The sequence below is a fragment of the Leiobunum rupestre genome, chromosome 8, assembly GCF_980474605.1.
Source record: "Leiobunum rupestre chromosome 8, qqLeiRupe1.1.hap1, whole genome shotgun sequence".
NCBI lineage: Eukaryota > Metazoa > Arthropoda > Arachnida > Opiliones > Sclerosomatidae > Leiobunum > Leiobunum rupestre.
Genome location: NC_143391.1, coordinates 28,028,050 through 28,053,735, shown reverse-complemented (window position 1 = coordinate 28,053,735; position 25,686 = coordinate 28,028,050). Strand labels below are relative to the sequence as shown.

Here is a 25,686-nt window from a genome sequence, read left to right as displayed (position 1 = left end):
GTTGCTAAAAATAAAGAATATTTCAATTTCCCGATGTTAAAATTGAATCAAAACAGTTGGGCATTTTTAAAAAAATGTTCTCAGCTCATAAGTGGCTTTTCAGAGAGGATCTGATAATACCGCTCTCGTGTCCGCTCTGATTTTTGTGATTAATACTAGCTCATATTAGCTCTCGCTCTAGACTGTCTAATTATTTTAGCGAGAGATGGGCTCTTCTTTGAGCTCGGCTCACTTACATATTTAAAGAGCTCTCAGCTCCCGTGGCGCCGATCCCATGGGGGCGGCGGGGCCGAAGCCCCCATTTAGAAAAATCAATGGGGGCTTTGCCCCAATTGGTAAAACCGCCGATGTAAAAGGCCGATTACTTTTAAGCATCCGTAGCAATAAAGTGTGGCCAGCAGCCTCATTCCAAGTTTATTAGTGAGCTTCGGCCCCTATTGGGAAAAAAAGCTATCGGCGCCACTGCTCAGCTCTTCTGATCTTACAACCAAGCGAATATTTGGCGTGTTCCGTTACCTCTCATTAACAACTAAATAAATTATCCGCTCAATTTAACTGCAAAAACTCCAACTGGCTCCAGAATGAGCGGAGCCCACCCAATATTGGTTTTAAAATAGTTTTCAACGGGCATTAGTTTTCAGCGGAAAGTCAGCAAATACTCCGTGAAATGAATTTTGATCTACTAGTAACTTTCAGCCTTGAAAGACTTAATTCGAGAATTCCATGTTGATTTTGTTCGTGCTCAAACATTTCGTCCAGAGGTTTGCAAACTTTCTCAACCAGTAATTTAAATATCGTTATTTCTAACGCTTCATTTGAAATTCATTTATTAGCCCGGGCGCTCGCGTCGAAAAAGTTAGACCGACATCAACCAAAGGTATGAAAGTTTTAGGATCATTACAGGTTTTATAAATTTTATGAGTGCCCAAGGAATATGATGAAGTTTTAAAATGTAAAAATCAAGACCTGTTTTATCAATTATTTGGGCACCCAAAAAGTTTGGGGACCTTTTTTGAAAATGAAAATTTTAAATCAATACCGGCTTTATCAATTATATGCGCGCCCAAGAAATCTAGGGAAATTTTCTAACAATTTTAAATTTAAAAAAAGACAGGTTTTATCAAATTTGTAGGCATCCTAACAAAGAAATTCGCGAAAGCATGGTTTAATAAAAAATTACGAGTGACTTTATTAACCAAATATAATATAATATAATATATATATATTATTATTATTATTATTATTATTATTATTATTATATACCCATTTTCAAACGGAAGGATTTACGCTAAACCGTAATAATTGCAGTATTACTAGACTATTGTGAATAAAGAGTGAAATAATGAAAACTACTATTGTACAATAAAACGAGATTTAATGAAAAGACCGCTACGGCCGTTTCGACGTCCAAATCGACGTCGTCGGGTCGGCTGGCCGATACAATAGACCGTACGGTACTTTTCATTAAATCTCGTTTTATTGTACAATAGTGGTTTTCATTATTTAATTCTATACACTTAAAGTAAAATTTAATAAAAGTTCTGCTACTACATGGAGGTTAATCAAATAAAATCACTCGATACATATACACAAGACTATATGCATTTTAATACCATTATACTCATTATTATTCTAAAAGTCTGGAACTTTTATTACAAAAGGAATTTTTCTTCCTGGTAGAAAAAAAAACAGTGAATTATTTTTCGACACCGCCAGAGGTCCATAAGGCAGACTAGGCAAAGTGCCTAGAGCCTACGATTCCATAAAATAGGGCCTACGTAGGTCCGAAAAGACGGTAATTGAGATTTTTGCCTAAGGCCTACTGAAGGGTTAAAACGGCGATGCAGAGGTGAGAGTGCTGAAATAACCATCCCAGTAGAAGAAAGTCGATAAATGGCCATTTTTAATAGTTAATTAGCCCTCCAACTTGACCACTTAGCAACAACAAACGGACAGATTTTAGTTCCCCATATAGAAGCTTTTCGCCTTGAAACGTCGTTGGGTCTTTAAAAGTTAAGTTAATTTCGGAATATTAAAATACCTTAAATTATTAAAGTAAGAAATTATGAAATACATATTAATATTTAACATATTACGTCCGCTAATATGCCAGTATTAATTAATAAAACTGTTTTTTATTATTTTTTCGCTCCATTAACAAAGTTTATCCAGTCAAGCTCGTAGCTCGATATTGGGCGTATTAAATTACGCTTGAAATTATTAAAAATAGAAAATGTTGGAACGACTTATGACTTTTTCTATTATCCGCGACTTTTGAAACAAGGACAGAGATGCGTGCTCTTTATTATTATATAGGTCTAACAATTGTAAGTGGAAAAAGGTTTTGTCGTCGCGCATGACACTTTCCCACGGACAGAAATCGTCCAAATGTAAGGAAACCGCAATTTAGGAAATTTTCGAGCTTGTAGCGTTGTACCAACGCGCTTAGATTTTTCTATCTCTTTCCACTAATTAAAATTTGATTAGCTCGTAGCCGCAAGTACCAATGCTCGATCGGATCTGGAAAACGTTCAATGTTTCCATAAAAAACGTAAGATTTTAATCAGCGAACAAAAACCGATCGTCAACGTCAAAGATTTAATTGTTTTTGGCAGAATCCTTTTACTAACATGCCCGTCAAAGCTGACGGAACTTTAGGCGAGGCTTACGGATTGGAATTCAACTTGTTGCAAACTTTGGCTGATACGTTAAAATTTAAGTGAGATTATTTTCCTCTATATTTAGTAGGGCATTAGTAGAAGATATCTAGTTTTTTCAGGGTAAACTTTTTCGCTTCCGTCGACGGGGAATGGGGGAGGAATTACGGTAACGGCTCTTGGAGTGGCGCTTTGGGTATGGTACAAAGAAATGTAATTACTCTTCGTTCAGATCCTAACCTTCTAATGGTAAACCTCGCATTCAATTAACCTTTATTTGTCCACAGCAATGTGATTTCTCAATTTGTTACTTATCACCGTCTCATAAGCGTCTTCAATGTAAGTTTCAATATTCATTTTTGGTATTCTACCTTTCACGATATACTTATTGTTTCTTCCGTAGTTTTCGATTTCTCTGACCCGTATTCGGACGACAATATTGTCTTCGTTACTAAAGCCCCGGATTTGCTAAGCACAGAAGGGATATACTTCATGAAACCTTTTACTTTCTGGGTACTTTAGTCTATTTTGAAATAAAAATTAGTGTCTTCGAACATAGGTCAACAGACTCGGGCTCACCCGAGCTCAATTTGAGACCGAGCTCAGTATTTTAAATATTGTGAGCCTGAGACGAGACCAATAAGATTTCATGTTAAAACCGAGCCCGAGCTGAGATATTGTGGAACGCGTATTGTAACTAATGAGCCCGAGCTTGAGCCCCCGTTAAAATACAAATTACTTCGAGCTCGAGCTTGAACCCATTTCTTGATTCACATTACTTGGGGCTCGAGCCCGAGACCGTTATTAAAAATTAACGTACTAAGAGCTCAACCTTGAGCTCGACATAATACTTGAGCCCGAGCTCTAGCCTGATTTTGGTAGTTTTCATATCTGAAGTGAGCCCGAACTCAACTCACGATTATGATTGAGCCCGAGCCGGAAACCGATTTGAATACTGTTTTCGTATCTGAGGATGAGCTCGATCTCCTTCCAATTCGTGATATTGCTTAGCCCTAAGCCCACGTTCGAAATTTATTTTGGCAAAAAATGCGTTAGAAGCTAGCGTGGCCTGCACTCTTAAAAAGGTTAGGTTTTTTAACCCAAAATGGGTTAAAATTCAGCCCAAACCTGGGTCCGTATTTACCCAGCCCAAAATTTGGGTTGTTTAGACTCAACCCATTAAAGGTTAAAAATTCAACTTGATTTTGGGTTGAAATCTACCCCGCCTTGGGTTGAAATCTACCCCGCCTTGGGATGAAATCTACCCCGCCTTGGGATGAAATCTACCCCGCCTTGGGATGAAATCTACCCCGCCTTGGGATGAAATCTACCCCGCCTTGGGATGAAATCTACCCCGCCTTGGGATGAAATCTACCCCGCCTTGGGATGAAATCTACCCCGCCTTGGGTTGAAATCTACCCCGCCTTGGGTTGAAATCTACCCCGCCTTGGGTTGAAATCTACCCCGCCTTGGGTTGAAATCTACCCCGCCTTGGGTTGAAATCTACCCCGCCTTGGGTTGAAATCTACCCCGCCTTGGGATGAAATCTACCCCGCCTTGGGATGAAATCTACCCCGCCTTGGGTTGAAATCTACCCCGCCTTGGGTTGAAATCTACCCCGCCTTGGGATGAAATCTACCCCGCCTTGGGATGAAATCTACCCCGCCTTGGGATGAAATCTACCCCGCCTTGGGATGAAATCTACCCCGCCTTGGGATGAAATCTACCCCGCCTTGGGATGAAATCTACCCCGCCTTGGGATGAAATCTACCCCGCCTTGGGATGAAATCTACCCCGCCTTGGGATGAAATCTACCCCGCCTTGGGTTGAAATCTACCCCGCCTTGGGTTGAAATCTACCCCGCCTTGGGATGAAATCTACCCCGCCTTGGGATGAAATCTACCCCGCCTTGGGATGAAATCTACCCCGCCTTGGGATGAAATCTACCCCGCCTTGGGATGAAATCTACCCCGCCTTGGGATGAAATCTACCCCGCCTTGGGATGAAATCTACCCCGCCTTGGGATGAAATCTACCCCGCCTTGGGTTGAAATCTACCCCGCCTTGGGTTGAAATCTACCCCGCCTTGGGTTGAAATCTACCCCGCCTTGGGTTGAAATCTACCCCGCCTTGGGTTGAAATCTACCCCGCCTTGGGATGAAATCTACCCCGCCTTGGGATGAAATCTACCCCGCCTTGGGATGAAATCTACCCCGCCTTGGGATGAAATCTACCCCGCCTTGGGATGAAATCTACCCCGCCTTGGGATGAAATCTACCCCGCCTTGGGATGAAATCTACCCCGCCTTGGGATGAAATCTACCCCGCCTTGGGATGAAATCTACCCCGCCTTGGGATGAAATCTACCCCGCCTTGGGATGAAATCTACCCCGCCTTGGGATGAAATCTACCCCGCCTTGGGATGAAATCTACCCCGCCTTGGGTTGAAATCTACCCCGCCTTGGGTTGAAATCTACCCCGCCTTGGGTTGAAATCTACCCCGCCTTGGGTTGAAATCTACCCCGCCTTGGGATGAAATCTACCCCGCCTTGGGATGAAATCTACCCCGCCTTGGGATGAAATCTACCCCGCCTTGGGTTGAAATCTACCCCGCCTTGGGTTGAAATCTACCCCGCCTTGGGTTGAAATCTACCCCGCCTTGGGTTGAAATCTACCCCGCCTTGGGTTGAAATCTACCCCGCCTTGGGTTGAAATCTACCCCGCCTTGGGTTGAAATCTACCCCGCCTTGGGTTGAAATCTACCCCGCCTTGGGTTGAATTTTAATCGCGTGATTGCCCGTGCAGCTAGGTAGGTAAATTTTCGACCTGATAATTTTCGTGTGCCTATATAAGACCAAATGATTGTCCCTCTTAGATATGAATCATTTAAATGATCCATGGAGAAATTACAGGAATAAAATTTCAGCGGAGACCACACATGGACTAATATTCCTCAAGATAATTACTGTCTTGAGCTTTCGACCCGCAGGTCTCTTTTAAACTAAACTGTAAGAAACCAATTTTCTTATATATATCGTTTCGTAAAAAAACCTACAAATTTATCAATTGTTAAAAATAAAAATAAATTTTTTTAACGATTGATAACTTTTTAGGTTTTTTACGATACGATATATATAAGAAAATAGGTTTCGTTCAAGTTAGTTAGACAAAGACCCGCGGGTCGAAAACTCAAGACAGTTTTGTCATGAAAAAAACCTTCATATCTAAGAGGGACGTTTAATTTTTCGTATACAGGGTGTCATTATTTGATCGGCCCAGGAAGTTTTCTCAAAATCTATACTTTCTAGAAATTTTAAATATTCAGTATGTACGTTCTTGGGGAGATCGTTATTTTTTGTAAATTTCAGAAATATCTTGAAATTTTTCACGACTTTAGAAGTGTTAGGTTTTGAACGCTACGTGGTAGTACCAGCGTGTTTGTTTTTCATGACTAATTATTTCAGTGACGAAATGTCCGATTTCCACCAGACCAATTCCATTGAAGGTTTTCGAGTATGCTCTACAACTTGCTTATTGAAACTTTTCGTCTACCACGTAGCGTTCAAAAACTAAAATTTCAAAAACCGTGAAACATTTCACGATTTTTCTGAAATTTACAAATAATAACGATCTCCCCCGAGAGAGTACATACTAAAAATTTCTATGTCCGTTTCGTTGTATTATTTTTATGCATTTTTTTTGTATTTTCAACACATTTTATTTTTAATTATTAAAGTAACAAAATATGTACTTTTCAACAAATATGAGAATCGGTAGGAATAAGCTAACCATTGTTGAAAATTTTGAAACCAAATGAGATTTGAAAAAATTCTATTTGGATTTCAACCCAAATTTGTAACCTAATTTTGGTTTAATAAAACAACCCAATTATTTATTCTGATAATAAAATAGAATCACGTGGGCTTAGCAATATTTATCCGCATTTGTCTTAGCCAATAAGATTATCCCTTCCGAGCAAGCACGCGCCAATTTACACAATATAACCGTTGAATTTTTTCAAATCAATTTCTTTTAAGATCTATTGGGCTATTTTATAAATATATTGTGTGACGAAACATCGAGCTCGAGCTTGAGCCTTTAGTAGTTTTAAAACATAGTGAGACCGAGCTCGAGGCCACCATTTTATTTGTAAGTAACTATAGTGAGCCTGTGCCCGAGATCACATGTCGAATTGCAATTGTTGCGAGCCCGAGCCCGAGCCCTAAACCACCCGTCAATTTGTAAATATAGTGAGCGTGAGCCCGAGACTGCCCATATATTTATAACTAAAGTGAGTCAGAGCCCGAGACGGTTTGTAGGTTTTAAATCTACTGAGTTCGAGACCTCACATCGGCGGGGATATTTAGATTGCGAGCTCGCAGTGGCGTAGCTAAGACCCGCGAGGCCCCCCCGCAAAACAATATTCGGAATTTTATCCGGTATCTAGTATATACTTTGCTATGAAATTAGGGGGCCCCTAAAACTCCGGGGCCCCCCGCACTGCCATCCGTAAGCTCATATACGAATTCAGTGAGGTGAGCTCGAGCCCAGCTCTTACCGTTGACCTATGTCTTCGACAAGTTGATCTATTTTGGTCTGTGTAGCTATGGATTTTGTGGGCCGCAGTCATCGTTGTCATCAGCCTTTTCGTGACCGTGACTATTCGAAAAACAGAAACGATTCGCAATTTTCCCATCGCCTGGTTTATGCTAAGTACTCTTCTGAGACAAAGTAATTAAAAATCTTCGTAAGTGGGTTACTTTTGATGGGAACTGACTCAAAGTTTCAATTAGGTGATGTCTGCGCGCGGAAACTTCGTGACGTCCACTACGTCACGAATCGAGCCATTCTCTTGAAATGGTTAATCACCTGCACCTTCTTCGCTCTTTTCTACGGGTGTTCCTTGACGGCGACAGTCAGCGTGGCTCCCAAAGATCCCGTCATCAAAACGATCGTCGAGATGGCCAAAGCCGTTTCGGAAAAGAAGTATGTCGTGGGGGTCGTGGAAGGAACCTTTTACTACGAATTAATTTCGGTAGGCTGCATCCCGTTTTACGCGGTTTTTTTGTGGAGCATAATATATACATTCCTCATACGTTCTAGAACGCGGAATTGGAACCCTTTACCATCTTTAAGGATAACTACAAGAAAACGTTCGAAAATATGGCCTTGAAACAAATTTTAAATGAAAGGTTGGCCTATTTGACACCCGCCAAAGAGTTCAAAATAGACGCCTGGAGCAACAATTATTACAGCCAAGCGCATATCATCGAAGAACACGCTTTCAGCGGAGACATTGCTATCGCGTTTAGGAAGAATTTTACACATTTACAGAGCTTCAACAGAGTGTAAGTTATTAATTTGATATTTAGATTTTCGCAATCTCGTTATTCCAAGAATGTGTTTATTTCAACTTAGGGAGAATGACAATGCTCAGACGATTATTAGCATTGTTTCTAATAGGTATCAAGATCGAACACTAAGCTCCTTCCCCTAAACAGGGCCGGACTTAGAGATCCTGGGCCCATAGGCAGATAAGGAGTCTGGGCCCCCTTTTCACGCGCTGCATTTACTCTTATCCCTGGAACTAGGCTGTGCCTGAATTTCCCTGATTCAGTGTAGAAGTCTGAGCTCTACGGTTATATATTTTTTTATTCAAAGAAGAAAGGGCTGATATGAGTCTGAGAAGACCGCGAGCACGGTGAAGACACCATCCGATTAATCAGGGCGAGATATGTGTAACGGCCACGCCAACGGGGGGATGCGTGGGGACACGTGGGGACACCCGAGGCGGAAGTATTCCGACCACCCGTTGGGGGATTGGTGGTCGTCCTCACACGGCCATCCACAAACTCTGCCTCCCGGACGCCTGGGATTACAGGAGTGAGCCACTACTCCCGGCCCTCTACGGTTATATTACTAAATAAAAGCTCTTAACAATCGTCGACTAAATACGCGATAATTATGCAACATTGCGATTTAAGGCTGCGTCCGTAAAATGCCAGGCAGAAAATTTGGTAATTTTAAAACCAAATCTTCTACCTAGGAATTTATGCCTTCGAATACAGTAATTACGGTCACTGGAGGGCCCTTCCAAGGATGGGCCCCTAGGTCACGACCTAGGTTGGCCTAGGCGGAAATACGGCACTGCCCCTAAACCAATCAAATAAGCGCGGTATTTCATTGATTCACTAAAACTGACGTACGCCCCCCCTCGTGAATAATTTGACCATGATACCCATCAAGGCTTGTAATGTCGTACATGGCACCTAGGAGCAACAAACACAACACCCCACACAAGGAGAACGCAACCCGTCAAAAGTCGTGCATTTTCTTGCGTACAGTTTTCATTGGTTAGACGCTTTAGGGCCTTCTGCCGTCGGAAGGGGAAAATTCAGAAATTGTCTTCCCCATTTCCGTAAAACATTCAGCGTAAAGGTTCGTCCAATGAAATTTGTACACAACACTTCGTTTTCGTGTTTCAAGGCTAGCTGGGTTCTCCTTCTGTTTGTTGCTACTAAGTAATTTTCACTGATTTTGTTTAAATTCGGGAGATAAATAGACCTTTATGTAACTTGAAATTTGCCAAAAGGAAAAGTTTCGACGGGCTTTAGTTTTGCCATGGCAACCAAAAATGATATTGATTACGTAAAATCTACTTTTCCCTATGGAAATTAACATGGATAAATCGCAGATTTTAATTGGCCCCCCTTTAAAAAAATTTAAATATTAAAAAAAATACATTATATTAGAAATATTGTACATTGGGTAAATTCAGGTTAATTTGCGTAAATGCGTGTAAATTTAGGAAAAATAAGCAAATTGGGTAAATACAAGTAATTTTGGTTTATATATTATTTAAAATGGATAAATGCATGTATATTTCGGTAAATATTAGTAAAATGTGTACATTACGTCAATGCAAGTAAATTGACTAAATTTTGGTTATGGAAGTAAAATTGGTAAATTCCGTTAAATTGGATGAATATGGGTAAATTCAAGTGAAGTAGCAAAATTTTGGTAAATGCCATTAAATTGGCTAAATTTGGAAAACTTTACTTTACCCAAATTTTGTTTATTTAATGGCATTTACCTAAATTTATCCACTTTACTTGAGCTTACCCAAATTTTTCCAATTTAATGGCGTTTACCAATTTTACATCCATAACCAAAATTTAGTCAACTTTACTTGCATTTACCTAATTTACACATTTTACTAATATTTACCGAAATGTACATGCATTTATCCATTTTAAATAATATATAAACCAAATTTACTTGTATTTACCCAATTTGCTTATTGTTTCCCAAATTTACCCGCATTTACCCAAATTAACATGAATTTACCCAATGTACAATTTTTTTAACATAATTTATTTTTTTAATATTTATAATTTTTTTCAAATTTGCGATTTTAAGTAATCCGAAACATTTTTGGTTGCCATGGCAAAACAAAAGCCTGTCGAAACTTTTCCTTCTGGGAAATTTCAAGTTACACAAAGTTCTACTTATCCCGGAATTAAAACAAAATCAGTGAATAGCAGCTCGGGTCGTCTCCTCATGGATTAAACACTAGTGTTTAATCCATGGTCTCCTTGTAAGTGGATGTCCGCTGATCGTCTCGACATAGTTATTCTGCCTAACATTCATGGCTATACAGTAGGCATAGTTTTATTATCAATAACTAACGATTTGGGTGATTTGTAGTATAACGATGTTATCTGAAAGCGGCGTTCTGCTCAAATGGGAGGTAACTATGATGTATAACATGAGTCAAAAGTCGATCAAAGAACAACATGCCGTGGAAGCGCCAAGTACTTTGATTCTTACGCAAGATATAGAAACGGCGCTAGAAATGTATTTTGCTTTAAACTGTTTTGCGTTGCTGGTTTTTCTCATAGAACGTTTACACCATAAAAAACGTCGACAGGAATGGTCACTGAAAACTCGCCAAATATCTAAGAAACGAAGAAAAAATAATACTTTGAAAAACCGGAAACGAAATAACCCTTCTAGCAGTATGATCGGAAATTATATGATTAGTTTTAAAATTGTTAAATTAGTTTGAAGATATATTATAACGTTCGATAATTAAATAAAGTTTATTCTATTTTATGTCTGTTTGATTTTTTCGGAATTTTTTTAATGTTTTGTTCGAAAGAGAAGTTGAAAAAAATGACGAAATAAAATGTTTTACTTGCTAGTCCCGACGCTAGATGGCAATAGCTTCTTGTAAATAATTTTAAAGAATTTTTCTGAACTCTTTTGCCAACTTTTGTAATAGTAAAAATGGCGACCATGGCTTCGTTTCACAACAAGCTTCAAAATTTACAAGCCCGCTTAAAAGCTGAAAATGAAGCTAAAAGTAAGGATAGACTTCCTAGAGATTTAAATTTAAACCCTCAAAGTCCTCGACATACTCCGAGACCCATCATTCGATCCCGTAAGTTTAATATAATATATCGAATTTATGTTTTCGGGCCTTGGCTACTCTTGTTACTTTGCTTTGTATTTCAAGAATTACCAATTGAAAAATAACGTTTCGTTAAACATCTACGTTAATTTAAATACAGGGGAATTGCGGTTCCGTAGTTTATATGGTACTTAAGCGATTTTCAGTCAAATCTTAAATTCAAGTGCAAAGTAACTGAAGTCACTTGATTCTGGGTCAACTGTTTGTCCTAAATCAATTGGCTCTTTTGTGTTGTGATTGTTTTAGTAAACCTAGGAGAGTTTGGTGCACCAGGACGGCCAGATAGGTCTGCCATGAGACGAAATCTACCTTTTAACACTCCACCAATGAGGCAGCTTCCGGAAAGGTATTACTTGACTTCAAACTAATAATAAGGTTAACTCGTCACTTTGCTAACTTCACGATTGATTCAGAAATGAATGTGATTCAAAACTTCAAGAAATAACCAAACAAGCAAATATTTTAACTATTGATGGCAAGGTGATTACCAAAATCTAATATCATCATCCAAAAACGAAATACAATTTGAAAAATTTTTTTTCCAGAAATATCACTCTGATATAAAAGATTTAGAGCATATGGGAGAACTTGGCACAGGCACTTGTGGTCACGTTGTTAAAATGATACACTTAGCTTCAGGGAAAATTATGGCTGTAAAGGTAATCATTTAACCTAAACCTTGAAGGAAAAGGGTTACTTATTTCACTTCTTTAAAAGCAAATGAGACGATCTGGCAATAAAGAAGAGAATAAACGAATAACAATGGACTTAGACGTAGTTCTTCGTTGCCACGATTGTCCTCACATTGTCCAATGTTATGGCTACTTCATTACGGAGTCCGATGTATGGATTTGTATGGAACTAATGTCAACCTGTCTAGATAAATTGTTGAAAAGGCTTCAAGCCCCGATCCCCGAACCTATTGTAGGAAAATTAGCAGTATCTGTAAGCCTTGTTTTAATCATTCCAACTAATTATAAGTAACCTTCTTTAATCAAAATATCATTTGTCTATTAGATTGTAAAGGCTCTTAACTACTTAAAAGAATATCACGGTGTAATTCATAGAGACGTTAAGCCCTCAAATATATTGCTGGATGAAAATGGAACTGTCAAACTTTGTGATTTTGGTATTAGCGGTCGCCTAGTTGATTCCAAAGCCAAAACCCGCTCAGCGGGATGCGCTGCCTATATGGCGGTAATTTATCTTAGCTATATATCTACATGTAATATCAGTTATTAAATGTTTGGTAATTTTACTCTAGCCTGAACGAATAGATCCTCCCGATCCATCAAAACCTGATTATGACATTCGCGCTGATGTTTGGAGTCTGGGAATTTCTTTGGTAAATTCTCTAGGGATTAGAAAAAATATTTATAGAAGAATTCTAAGAATGTGCAATTGTTGTCTTAGGTGGAATTAGCTACTGGCAAGTTTCCATACAAAGATTGCAAAACAGACTTTGAAGTTCTCAGTAAAGTTTTGCAAGAAGACCCTCCCAGATTGCCCCTGGAAGGTGGATTCTCAATGGATTTCAATGCTTTCATTCGAGAATGGTACTGATTATTCCACAAGTCAAAATCTCTGGGCATGCGGTCTATGGAGAAAAAGTTTCTTTACAAATTCTAGGCATCTGCGATCTTTCATTTTTGGGTTTCGAGCCGAGCTTCGAGTATGAAAAATTTCCCTTTTCGAGTATCGAGCCAAGCTTTAAAATTTTTTCTAGCTTTTGAGCTATTATGCTTAGCTTAAAAAGTGGTTTAGAGTACTCAAATAATTAGGCTTTGCTTAAAAATTTCAAGCTTAAAAAGGGGGATCCTAGTACTCAAATAATCAGGGTTTCAGCTCTATCACTAGGTTTTACTATTTCTTCATTAAAATTATATTTACTGCCACAGCTTTTACGTTTATTTAGAGCCATATTTGTGAAGTCTTAAATTAATAACTGGCCATACAAGGGATTACAACAAGAAAATAGTGGACTGATGAACCACCAAACAACTGACTATAGAGTGTTGTCGTCTGAAACCCTGCGACGTCACCATTGTAATTTGCCTATTGATAAAAAACGGTAACTGTCATGCCACTATTAACACTACAGCTATGACGTTACAAGTTTTCAAAATCGTATCAGACGACAACACTCTATAAACAGCTAAGGCTGCCTACGTTATGAAACTTATGGTTTTAGTTTCGTTTTCTACATTTAAAATCATTGACCAATCAGAAACGACTACCCAATAAGAAATCTTAAGCCGGGATCAAAGGGATTTTTTTTTAGTAGCCATTTTTAAAAGCTCGCGAGTAGTTCCTTGGTAAGAATACTAGTTTCAAGTACTCGAAAGTTAAGCTTATTCCTCGAAGCTCGATCGAGTAGTCCCACAAAATCAAGTACTTGCACATGCCTAACAAATTCCCTATAAATACAAACAGATCTCGAAATATTAAAGATAAAATTTATGCAAGGTGATGTGAACAATGATGCCTACTATAGTTGGCATTGCAACACCTTGTTTTCTCCATCAAATGATTATTTGATCATGTTCCCTTTAATAAACAATTTCCACTTTAATTTTGCAGCTTAACGAAAAACTACAAGGATAGGCCAAAATATGGGAAACTTTTGGTTAGTATTTTCTAAGTTTTTTTAATTAAATAAATATATAGCAGGCTAAGCCAGCGCTAAAAAATGTATAGGGAGACTATGTTGGACAGTAACTGTAACTATTGCGCATAGACATTTCCTGACACTTTTTCTAGCGCCTGCTTAATCTGTCTATTCTGTTAACGTGGGTTTTAAGTGTCAAGACAGCAATTTAATATTTTTTTTAAATTGCGGTATTAGCATCAGTATATAAACAAATGACCATTATGCTACAATAAATATATAGAGGGCGCCACAAGGCGTGAACTCTTTATTCAGAAATTTTTAAAGGGCAGAGCTGAACCATAGACGCTAGTTCCATGGTTGAATTGGAGGGGGGTTACAACTAAATTTTACTTTATGGTCTGGCCATTAGGGACCATTTGTAGGAGGGCCTCAGACCCCAATGCCTACCTGATACTCTAAAAAGGACTATTAGAAGTTCACTTAGCCGCTTAATAGTCTTTAAACTATAATTCACTTGCTACGTCAACTTCTTGCATTAACTGCTAGGTGTTCCTATGGTAACTGAAGAAAGACTATTGGGTATCGCCGGCTAGAGAGAGATATACAAGACTTAATTAGCCTTTTCTGGTTACATAGAGCCATATAGGGGCTGACTCGCGCAGTTCACGAACTGCTGGATTTTCGTCTGCTAAGCAGACGATTTGCTATTGGTACTGGCACGCTTTAGTCAATTCATGCTTTTAAGATGGAATTTCAGACTATTCCTACAACAAGTTCCGAACTGTCTGGGACGTTTCGGTGACGTCATGGCTCAGTTCCAATTAGTTCTTTAAAGATTCCAGACTTATGAATAGTTTTCACCTAGCATCGTAAGAAAGCCTCGCCTTAAAATAGCCTTCTCTACATTATTCTACATCAAAGATAACGAGGCAAAATAAAACTCGATGCTGTTTGGTTAATAATCACATGACCACCATAGGCAGGTTTACAGGTTTTATTTTAGCTGCAATAGAATTACACCCTTTTGTAACAGGGCGGCTCACGAGGAGCTCAGCGTCTTAATGTCATGGCCAACTTAAACTCGTTACCATATCCACGAAAAATAAGTCACACCCACGAGCAACATACGAAATATAAAAAAAAGCGTCTGCTAAGCAAACGAAACTACCACAGGGTTTGAGCTTCGCGCGTTGACCGCTACGTGGTTCTGTGTCTGTACTTGCTTAAGATAGATATTGGTAATTACGTCACTTTTGATGACATAAACACCGCAAATTTGTTAACTCTGTATTATAAACTCGTGCTAGTGTAAATACTTTATAATAGTGGTGTGCTGACAGTATTTAAAACTGATCGGCTGTTGATTGGATTTATTTCGCCGGTTCAGGAGCATAATTTTATCCAGAGGTACGAGACTGCTAATGTAGACGTCGCTTCTTGGTTCGCTTCCGTCATGAAATCCAGCCAACCGCCTCAACAACGGAAAAACAGTTACCGCAGTACAAGCTCAACTATGGTCACTGCCAAAACTGATCCAGCCAATTAGGGAAGCAGGAAGACGGGGGGGGGGGGGGACGACGACTGGGAGGAAAAAAATACAAAAACAATTTAAGCGGTTTGATTTGCCGTTTATTAATCATGCAACGATAGGAAATAACTTTTGCGTTTTCTAAATGATTATTTTCGAAATAGGGAGGGACAGGGGTCAGTTTTAACTAACGGATACTAGGCGTGTTATAAATAAAAAAAATCAATGAGAGAGTGGTGACGAAAAAAAAAATAAAAAAAGTATACTTAAGAGGAAGCCTCTTAGCTTAAGCTAATTTTTCGCGTCAATTTGAAATTGCGCTCGGAGATTTTTCTCGCAATCCAGTTTTTGCGATAACTGATTTTTTTTAATATGTAAATACAGAGTTTATAAAATATATCATGTACAAAAGTGAGAAAAAAAACAACCGATGTAATTCTGTGTATGTATATACATGTATCTAGCTGTTATAGAGAGGAGATTAAATGTAAAATCTGGAAGTATGTCTCCTATTTCCGCTAAACTTGGTTCAAATCGAAGATCAGTCTTCCATCACTAAATTACAAGGTTAAACAATGGTAATGAACGTCACCGTGACCTTGGTCCTAAGCTTCTTTCGCCCCCCTGTCTCAAGTTTTGTCTAATAAGGGAAAGAGTTTCCTTCCCCTAAATTGTCATCCCCCTTTTAAGCAAATAAATTGCATTCCTGGTTAAATGCAAAGAAAAGATTTATGAAAGTTTTAAATAGATACTATTTGAAATTCGCCGTTCTTAATCTGTAGAGGAGACGTTTACGTTTTAAAATAATTTACTTCTTCCTCTACTCCGTCTGCCCATTTATAGGCTTAAAACGCGTCGATGACTCACGTAGTAATTTTTCTTTCTTTTTAATTAGACCGATAAAAGAATATTATAAGCTCTGCCAGTCTTTTATCGAATAGCATAATATTATTTTAGCGCTTTTCGTTGACTCCCAAGTGGGTTACAATTTATAGCGTAGTGTCGTCGCTGTGGCCGGTTATCGTTGGAGCCGTACGACTTACAGTACCCGTACATCTCTTTAAATTGGCCTACAAACTCTCGAATAAACTACGGGAAAACTAGGAGGCCCCGAGAATGCGTTCTAACCCTCTCGCCGGGTTTTTAAGAAAATATCGTTTTGCCTTTTGCGCGACTAAGCCCCCCCCCCCCTCCCCCTTCAGTTTTTGGGAACAAGAAACTCGATTGTATATTTACTAGGGTTTTTTAGGTCATAATAGTTATACCGAGTATCTCTATATTTTTTCTTAATTTTGCTGTTTGGATCATTTCCCCTTAGGCTATCGAAGTTAAAAAATACCCGAGTTTTCTCTTCCAATGATGAGATGGATTTTATCCATATAAAGCGTTCTACAAACAAAACTCTCCGAACTGGGACTGGGATTTGTAAAAGTTTTTTAGGGGGAAGGACTACATTAGGAAATTTGTTTGATACGTATTGTTAGGAAACGCGCTATTTTTCTAGGAAAGTTTCGAGGGAGCATTTACGTATTATCATATTTGGGCACAGTGATGTTATCTAAAAGCTTAGGAATTTAGTTTCCTTATCGGTTTATTCCCCCGGATTAGCTCATCATCAATTTTATCGGCAAAAAACGCATTCCGTAAAAATGGTTTTGAGAACGCCCGATTTTTTTCTGTCGAAATATATATATTTAACCCCCTTAAGTACTAATATATATGGGGAAAAATTAAAAAAGTTTTCATTAAAACAGTACTATCTTATTAAATATTTGGGAATTATTTGCTACAATCTTTAAAAAGCTCTTCTGTTGATTTCATTAACGATATGACCCGCCTATAGTTTGTCGATGGCAATACCCGAGAGAGCTTAGGAACCTTAAAGAAATCAAGACATTTGGGTGGTCTGTGGTAATATGAGAGACCCACGTGTCACGCATCAATGGCGTTGTTGGATGCCGAATAGTTTTATTTCCGCAATGGTATTGGGAATCGAGTAAGGCAACGTCTTCTTAGTCTTCGAAATATTCCAACAGGAACGAAGTGAGAGGGGGTAGGCATCTTTCCCAATTTTTCGGAGCTGGGAAATTTATTAGTTTGGTTGGTAAAATCGTAATTTTCACGAATTTTTTGGCCGTTCGCTAGCATTCCGCCATCTTCTTTCGTCCTTGTTTATTGAACTCCGAAAAGGTCTCGTTCACCCCCCCCCCCCCTGGGTTTGGAACTCTGAAAGTACCGACAGCGCCTCCGTTTCGCCAGCACCTGCATCACCGCCCCCTTTGTTTTTTTGGAACTCTGAAAGCTTTCCCAAACACCTGTCCCCCCCCACATTGTTTTTGAAATTCTGAAAGCTTTCTCTAGCATCACCCTCGGGTTTAAAAAAAAGGAGAGGATCTTCACTATGCCCCTGTTCTCCAAAATGGGCTCTGTTTTGAATTTCGAACACCCAAATCCATCGTTTTCGTAAAGGACTAGGGTTCACGTTCTTCAGTTTGAACTCACCAGTCACCAGTGGTGGTGTAGGTTAATAATTATTATCGATTGTGGGAACCCATTAGACTATTACTAGTTCAGTGTCGTAGTGAGGGGGGCAACCACCCGGGCGCCCGTGACTAGGGGGGGCCCCAAATCATTATGACTGATAATGATTCTAAGGTGTTTTGCCCTGAGCGCCAAATATCCTCGCTACGCCACTGTACTAGTTTAAAGATAATTTAACATCGAATGCGTTCGCTAGGGTAGACACTGAATTGGCATTCTATTAAGACGGACTAGTATACTCACAAGGAGACGACCCGAGGTGGTTCTCACCGATTTTGTTCAAAGTTGAGGGATTGTTAGACCTAGATGTAACATGAAACCCGTTAAAGGGAAAAGTTACGCTGGGCTTCCGTTTTGCCATGGCAACCAAAAATGTTTTTGACAACATAAAATGAGAAAACTCCAATAATTCAAAAAAAAATTATTTTTAAAAAAATTGTAAATTTTACATTTTTGGATTACTTTGGACAAATAGGGGGGAATAAAAACCATTTTGGGTGAAATCGAGCTAATTTGAATAAAAAGGTCGAAATTTTAGGTAGAATACAAAATATTTGTAAAACTTATGCCGTGATAACTGCCATATATTTTCGCCGATAAATCTTAAAATTTCTACATTACATTATCTGAACGATGTAAACAGATTTTTAGATTTCGATAGAAAAACGACGCCATTTTATAAAATGGCGGATACAAATATAAATCATGGTGCAATAAGTTAGGTAATTTGTATCCGATTAACCTGAGATTTTCTACGTTACATTATCTGCCCGAATGAATTCGTACTATAGATTTCTAAAGAAATCCGACACCATTTTGGAAAATGGCGGATATCAATAATAATCATCGTGCGATAAGTTCCGTAAATATACGTCGATTAATCAGAAATTTTCTACGTTTCATTATCTGCCCGAGTTAATTAGACTTATGGGTTTTCCAATAATAATCCGACGCCATTTTGAAAAATGGTGGATATAAATGTAACTTATGATGCGATAACTGCCGAAATTATTTGCCAATTTACGTGAAATTTTCTACATTACATTGTCTGATCGAATAAATAAGCCCCTTACACTGTGATAGAAATATGACGCCATTTTAGAAAATGGCAGATATCATAATGCGATAACTGCCGAAATTATTTGTCCAATTACTTGAAATTTTCTACTTTACATTACCTATTAAAGATAATTAATCCGATTAATTTTCATAAAATTCGAGGCCATTTTGAAAAATGGCGGATGTCAAAATGTCTCACGGTTATATAAGTTCCGTAATTATTCGACGATAAATCTGAATTTTTCTGTTTCATTAAGTCCTTTCTATTTTGAAAGAATTCCGGAGCCATTTTGCAAAATGGCGCATGTCTGAGAAGTTTCGTAATTATTCGCCAACTATTCTGAAATTTTCGATTTCTGAGCGAGTAAATTAGTCCTATTTCTTTTGAGAGAAATACGCCGTTTTTCAAAATATCATAAGTTACATTTATATCCACCATTTTTCAAAATGGCGTCGGATTATTATTGGAAAACCCATGGGTCTAATTAACTCGGGCAGATAATGAAACGTAGAAAATTTCTGATTAATCAACGAATATTTACGGAACTTATCGCACGATGATTATTATTGATATCCGCCATTTTCCAAAATGGTGTCGGATTTCTTTAGAAATCTATAGTACGAATTCATTCGGGCAGATAATGTAACGTAGAAAATCTCAGGTTAATCGGATACAAATTACCTAACTTATTGCACCATGATTTATATTTGTATCCGCCATTTTATATTACACTTGGTATAAACATGAATCTAAGTTTTATTTTAATATGCAAGTACATCAAATTTTGCCCATATGAATATGGTAAACCTAACCTAACCTAACCTAACCTAACGCCAAGTCAATTCACATATGGGCCCCTTCCTATTTTATTAGACAATGTCGTCAAAAAATATAATGCCGTCAAAATGTTACGCTGTATTTTTTTCGACATATCGACTCGTACCGATGAGATCTAAAACCGCGCAATTACCATATATTTGGAAAATAATGATTGGGAGAAAGGGGAATCCATATTTTTGGGAATATTGATCGTTGGGAGAAATGGGACTCATTTTGTTTTGGGAAACTTGATCGTTGGGAAAAATGGGAATACATATTTTTGGGTTAAATGAACTCCGGTTCTGAGAAATGGAATTGGGACAAATGGGACACCATGTTTTTGGGAGAACTGATAACTTTGGGAGAAGGTAAAATTGGGTTAAATGGGAACATACCATTCATTCGGGCAGATAATGTAACGTAGAAAATCTCAGGTTAATCGGATACAAATTACCTAACTTATTGCACCATGATTTATATTTGTATCCGCCATTTTATAAAATGGCGTCGTTTTTCTATCGAAATCCAAAAATATGTTTACATCGTTCAGATAATGTAATGTAGAAATTTTAAGATTTATCGGCGAAAATATATGGCAGTTATCACGGCATAAGTTTTACAAATATTTTGTATTCTACCTAAAATTTCGACCTTTTTATTCAAATTAGCTCGATTTCACCCAAAATGGTTTTTATTCCCCCCTATTTGTCCAAAGTAATCCAAAAATGTAAAATTTACAATTTTTTTAAAAATAATTTTTTTTTGAATTATTGGAGTTTTGCACAGGGGGGGGACCCTTAGAATTTGTAATTTTCGCATGTTATTTTACATAGACTTTTTCTCATTTTATGTTGTCAAAAACATTTTTGGTTGCCATGGCAAAACGGAAGCCCAGCGTAACTTTTCCCTTTACCGGGTTTCATGTTATATCTAGGTCTAACAACCCCCCAACTTTTAACAAAATCGGTGAGAACCACCTCGGGTCGTCTCCTCGTCAGTTCTTGCAACAGTAAAACTTGGGAACAGTTGCCAAGTGTTCTGTTAATGCCAGCGTGTGTTCGTAAGTTAAACTACTTCGTCTCCAACAATTTACGCATGAGGTTTGTATTCGCCATTATATTTAATTAGCCTTTTCCGTTTACATAGAGCCACGTAGCGGCAAACGAGAGAAGTTTGTAAACTACTGGAATGCTAAGCAGACGATTGGTTTTAATTAAACACGAATCGTCTGCTTGACTGATCAAAATCCAGTAGTTTATGAGCGTCTTGAGTTATCCGCTACGTGCCTCAATGTAAAAGCTAATTAAGAGTAAATCAAATGTTCGTAGTGTAATTTTTATATTTTACATAGTAGGGAGTAAATACGGCGTGTTGTTTTTAACGCGTCGTTTTAATTTAAAATGGCTGAAAATTGAGGCGAGAATGATTATCAAAAGAAAAGCGACTCTTTGTAAATGGTAATGAAAAATTTCTGCTTAATCGCGTTCGAGCATCTAGTTTATTGCAGACTAGGTAGTTTTATGTTGAGACGAAATATCTTTGGCATTTAATTAAGATAACGAACTGTTCGTCCATAAATACGGCGTCCCCGGCAAAGTTTTCGGGGAGGGACGCGATGATGGAGAAACTTATGAAGAACAAAGGCATCACACAGAAAATGTGTTTTGGGATCCCGTAGAGAGCTGAGGAGAGGCAAGTAGTGAAAAGCCACTTGTAGAACTTCAGTTTTTAGGGCCTATCCGTCGTGCAACGCGAAAGTTACGTCACAGATAGCGTGGGCCGTTTTGAAGAAGAAAAAAGAACGTTATCACTGTAGCTACGCATAATTTCTTCTCCATCTTTTTTCGTTTTTCCGCCGCCACCCTGAGAGTGGAAATCATGAATCTCTTAAAAAGCTTTTAAGGAAACGGGAAGTCGCTGTGGTTATTGATAAACCCAAAGCCTCACATCCTTCGCATTCGTTATTTTTAGGGCTTTATCCATATATGCAGAATATGTAGAAATACACGTACTACATATTCAAATATGGGTTAGGGCGTATACGAGAGTCAGTTGGGACAAATTTAATTCCCCCTATCTTGTGAAAATTTATTTCCCTCTTTCTTGTGAAAATTTATTTCCCTCTTTCTTGTGAAAATTTATTTCCCTCTATCTTGTGAAAATTCATTTCCCTCTATCTTGGAAGATAAGACGAAGCTATGACGTAGGGGAAGTGAGTCTTCATAAGATAGGGGTAACGAAACTTTTGGAATCGATCGACACATAATTACAATTTCATTAATTAACCGCAGATATTAACTAATGTTAAAGTAGGGCTTGTAAAAACTGATAAAACTGCTCTTATCTCGTTCCCTTTTCGAGCGTTTCATATTTGACGTATTTTATCGTCACGATTACAATATGTCCTAAATGTTTCGAATATTGCGAAATTTACAGATCGCATAAGCCGCCCTCTAGGATTGGTCAAGTGGCTGTTAACATAGTTTGCATGCCACATGGGGACTACTTCTTTTTGGCTAATGCCGCTAATCTCAGGCGTCTCAGTCAAGGACAGAGATTTTACCGTCTATGAGAGAATCCGTTGGGTCAGCCAAGTTCAACATTCCATACAAAAAATAGTTTATCATGAGCATTTTCTGTCGAAAAAAAACAATAACGCATCACCAGTCGCGAAAACTTTTATAGAAATATTTTTACTTTCTTCAAAATGCGCGCCTTTTCAAAAAGTAGGCCATTTTGATGTAAACAATGCTGAAAATCCTACCTGTGTATTCAAATTTGGAAAAAAAATTCTAACAATTTTTAAACACCGCCCTGTATTACGTCAGGGGTGAGATCGACCATTACGTCATCGTCGGCGAAGCGGAAAATAGAGAAAACGTTCGAAGCGAGCAGACGAAGCTCTCGCTCGCTCATTGCCAGGTTCACTCGCAAATCCATCAACCGTACAGAATTATTTAAATTTTAGTTTTATTATTCTCGATTAATACTTAATTCATTGTACTATGGCCGAAAACAGAGCAACCAAGTCCGGTCTCGCCGCAGAATCGCACAGAAAGGTAATATATTTTCAATAATATTTTGACGGTATTTCGCTCATTTTTCCTAGTCTGCGGGTGGAATTTTTACTCTGGAAGCCGGCTTGTTTTTGAAATGGGGGATTTTCAAGAGGGTTAGGGTGCGGCTTGTAGCGTACGTTGTATTGCTCTACCGTTATTTGCAACGTTTTACTTGTGTTGAAACGTTTCACGGTAATTTAATGCCTTTTGAAAGAACGATTTCCATCGTTCGAAATCAATGACATTTCTTTATTTTACATTTACCTCAAATCGAATTCGACCCCAACAACGCTCAGCCCGTCTTGTTTTCCCCATTTACATGTACACATAGTATATGTAGGTCAAATTGGGTTTACAAATTTTCTATTAATATATACCCAAACATTTTTTAATAATTTGGTAGTTAAATTTGTCAGAACTACTTTGACCTATTTTTAGAAATAGAGGAGTGTTTCCTTGGAACTACTTGTTTATATTTTATAATGACAGTTCAAATGCTTGATGCTGAAATTAGAGCTAGCTGCCCCATTACATTTATAAATAACCTATCATATAATTAAAAAAAAACCTTAAAAGTTATAATTAAATACCGTTTTACTGTTTGGGTCCATTTTGGGAGGAGGTGGGAGATAAACATTTTTGCTTTACCTTTTAAGATGTTTTGCTGCTGAGTTTCATTTCTATCCCTTTTTTTCAATAAAAATCTCTACAGATCCAATCCAAATATGATACAGAATTGGCTGGTGCTATGTTAAAATGGGTACAGGAAGTGACAAATATAGATTTTGACACTGATGGCTCCATGGAAAATTTTCATAAGCAATTAAAAGATGGCACCATTTTATGCAGGTAGTAAAAGAACTTGGTAAAATTAAGAGCGCATTTTCATGGTTAATTTATTTTAAGGCTTATAAATTCACTCCAACCAAACACCATTCCTGAGAAAAAGATAAATCAAACTACCATGGCTTTCAAGTGTATGGAAAACATAAACCTTTTCTTGGATAAGGCCAGGCAACTCGGTGTACCTGCTGAAGAAACATTTCAGACTGTTGATTTGTGGGAAAATCAGAATCTCAACTCTGTTTGCATTTGCCTACAATCCTTAGCCAGAAAAGTAACCAAAATTCAAAGTAGTTTTTAAAGGCCAATTTTTACTAAGTAGTAAAAAATTATCTTTTAGGCTTCCAAGTTCGGACTGAAATCCTTAGGCCCCAAGGAAGCCGAGGCAAATGTCCGTCATTTCACGGAAGAACAATTAAAAGCTGGACATACCATTATTGGCCTTCAAAGTGGAACAAATACTGGAGCTAACGCTAGCGGTATGAACTTTGGAAACACGCGACACATGTAAAAAAATCATAAAAGGCCAGAAATAGCAAAATATTCCTATTATAATGTTGCCAAGCACTATCTGACTTCAATTCAAAGGTGAGAGAGGGTAAAAATTTTGATTTTACCCTTTCTTTGTCATTCGTTGAACTGTTGGGTAACCTTGGCGTATATAATTCAGTACTTTTTCCTTCATTTAACACTAAGTTTTTATTGTGAAACAATCAAGGGGCCAAAAATGCTTTAATCTGTGTTTGTATATTTTTTTAATATTTTTATATAATTTTATTGTTGTTGGGGCCAAATTATTTTTTCTAGCAAATTTGTTCCTTTTGTTAAATGTTTTTGCACTAATTATGTTGATATAATTCAAATTTCATTTTTTTGGACACTTTTTCTACACCTTTTGCATTAGAGGGACCACAAAAAATTCATCCTAAGCATTCCCCTTTATTAAATATTTTATATTGTCAAAAAAAAAGTACTAAGATAAAGAGTTTAACTTTTGGAAATGTGAAGAAATTTTTAGCTAAGTTGTTTTGTGTATGAATTATATATAAGAAAAATGGCAGAATCTTCGCAATACAATCAATAAATTTAATACATAAAACTAATTAACTAATTCCTTCGTTGAATATTTGGTAGAAACATTCTACTACTTCGTTTCACACTTTCACTAAGTAATTGCTTCACACTAGGGCGGAAAGATGGTGGTAAGAGCTCTTCTTCTAAGGTGCATTCAAACTCTGGGGGTGCCTTTTCTTTAGATATTACTCTTCTTTTCACAATATCAATATCGAGTTTGCATAAGTCGTTTAACTCTGGAAGAACTTTCGGTGATGCGTCAAAGTGAATCAAAAAGTAACTAGAAGAGCAACATAAAATGGTTAACTGATATTTGAATTAAATTCCCCATTTTAATACCTTCCTTTTGTATGATTTTGGCTATGAGCTCTCATTCTGTATGGAAGGTCTTTATCAATTCCCAGATTTTCAATTTTTCTTATGATACCCTTTTTATTCAGAATAGCTTCCCCTGCTCTTTTCAATGTAGATTTAATCTCCGGCTTGCGTAAAAATGACAAAAGTACAAGTTTAATTTTGTTTTGGAATCAAAAATATGAAAATATTACCTTAGTCATTTGACGCAAAATCAGGGACAACTCGTAAGAAGGCATGGCGAATGACAAGGCTTATATCACACCAAGTTAAGATTTACTTAAATTCCGGTAGAAACCCTATACGGTGGAAAATTTAGAAGTACTATATATAGTCAGACAGTTATTGCTATTAATCTAAAATTATGGGCACAAAAGCAACCCTGGGCGCTTTAGATTTTCAAATTATATGGGAAATATATTAAGCGACTTCTATAGAAGCCGCCATACTTGTTTTGTTTTTCCTATGTCGGAGCCATAGAGATAGAAAAGAAGTAGAGGGAAGATTACCGCGTTAAGGCACCCCTGTTTTGACCGGGAAAATTCATCCCCCCCACGCATGTATGAAAGCAGAGATGGGCAGAATTTGCAACGCCATCTATCCTTCCTTTGTTTATAAAAAATGACAGTTGATTTTCAAAAAGTCATAATGTATTTCATTTCACCGCGC

The 25,686-nt window shown here is 37.7% G+C and overlaps 4 protein-coding genes across 4 annotated transcripts; 3 read left to right on the top strand and 1 right to left on the bottom strand.

Moving 5' to 3' along the window:
• The first annotated feature begins 7,137 nt into the window (after positions 1-7,137).
• On the top strand, positions 7,138-10,723 carry LOC149932996 (uncharacterized). Its single transcript, XM_090157219.1, has 6 exons — positions 7,138-7,190; positions 7,260-7,386; positions 7,449-7,690; positions 7,759-8,003; positions 10,363-10,469; positions 10,557-10,723. Exons 2-6 carry the CDS (start codon positions 7,362-7,364, stop codon positions 10,721-10,723), a joined length of 786 nt encoding a protein of 261 aa, XP_090013345.1. The 5' UTR covers positions 7,138-7,190; positions 7,260-7,361.
• A 198-nt stretch (positions 10,724-10,921) lies between these two features.
• LOC149932995 (dual specificity mitogen-activated protein kinase kinase 7-like) lies at positions 10,922-15,767 on the top strand. Its single transcript, XM_090157020.1, has 10 exons — positions 10,922-11,098; positions 11,375-11,474; positions 11,542-11,608; positions 11,674-11,787; positions 11,846-12,073; positions 12,146-12,325; positions 12,393-12,473; positions 12,542-12,684; positions 13,709-13,754; positions 15,127-15,767. Exons 1-10 carry the CDS (start codon positions 10,945-10,947, stop codon positions 15,283-15,285), a joined length of 1,272 nt encoding a protein of 423 aa, XP_090013146.1. The 5' UTR covers positions 10,922-10,944; the 3' UTR covers positions 15,286-15,767.
• A 6,774-nt stretch (positions 15,768-22,541) lies between these two features.
• Positions 22,542-24,692, top strand: LOC149932994 (transgelin-2-like). Its single transcript, XM_090157021.1, has 4 exons — positions 22,542-22,746; positions 23,459-23,595; positions 23,653-23,863; positions 23,930-24,692. Exons 1-4 carry the CDS (start codon positions 22,693-22,695, stop codon positions 24,098-24,100), a joined length of 573 nt encoding a protein of 190 aa, XP_090013147.1. The 5' UTR covers positions 22,542-22,692; the 3' UTR covers positions 24,101-24,692.
• On the bottom strand, positions 24,655-25,468 carry mRpS6 (mitochondrial ribosomal protein S6). The gene is made up of 3 exons (XM_090157022.1): positions 25,212-25,468; positions 25,003-25,145; positions 24,655-24,943 (listed from the first exon to the last, which is right to left on the bottom strand). The coding sequence occupies exons 1-3, from the start codon at positions 25,254-25,256 to the stop codon at positions 24,697-24,699; spliced, it is 435 nt and encodes a 144-aa protein (XP_090013148.1). The 5' UTR covers positions 25,257-25,468; the 3' UTR covers positions 24,655-24,696.
• Between the last annotated feature and the right edge of the window lie 218 nt (positions 25,469-25,686).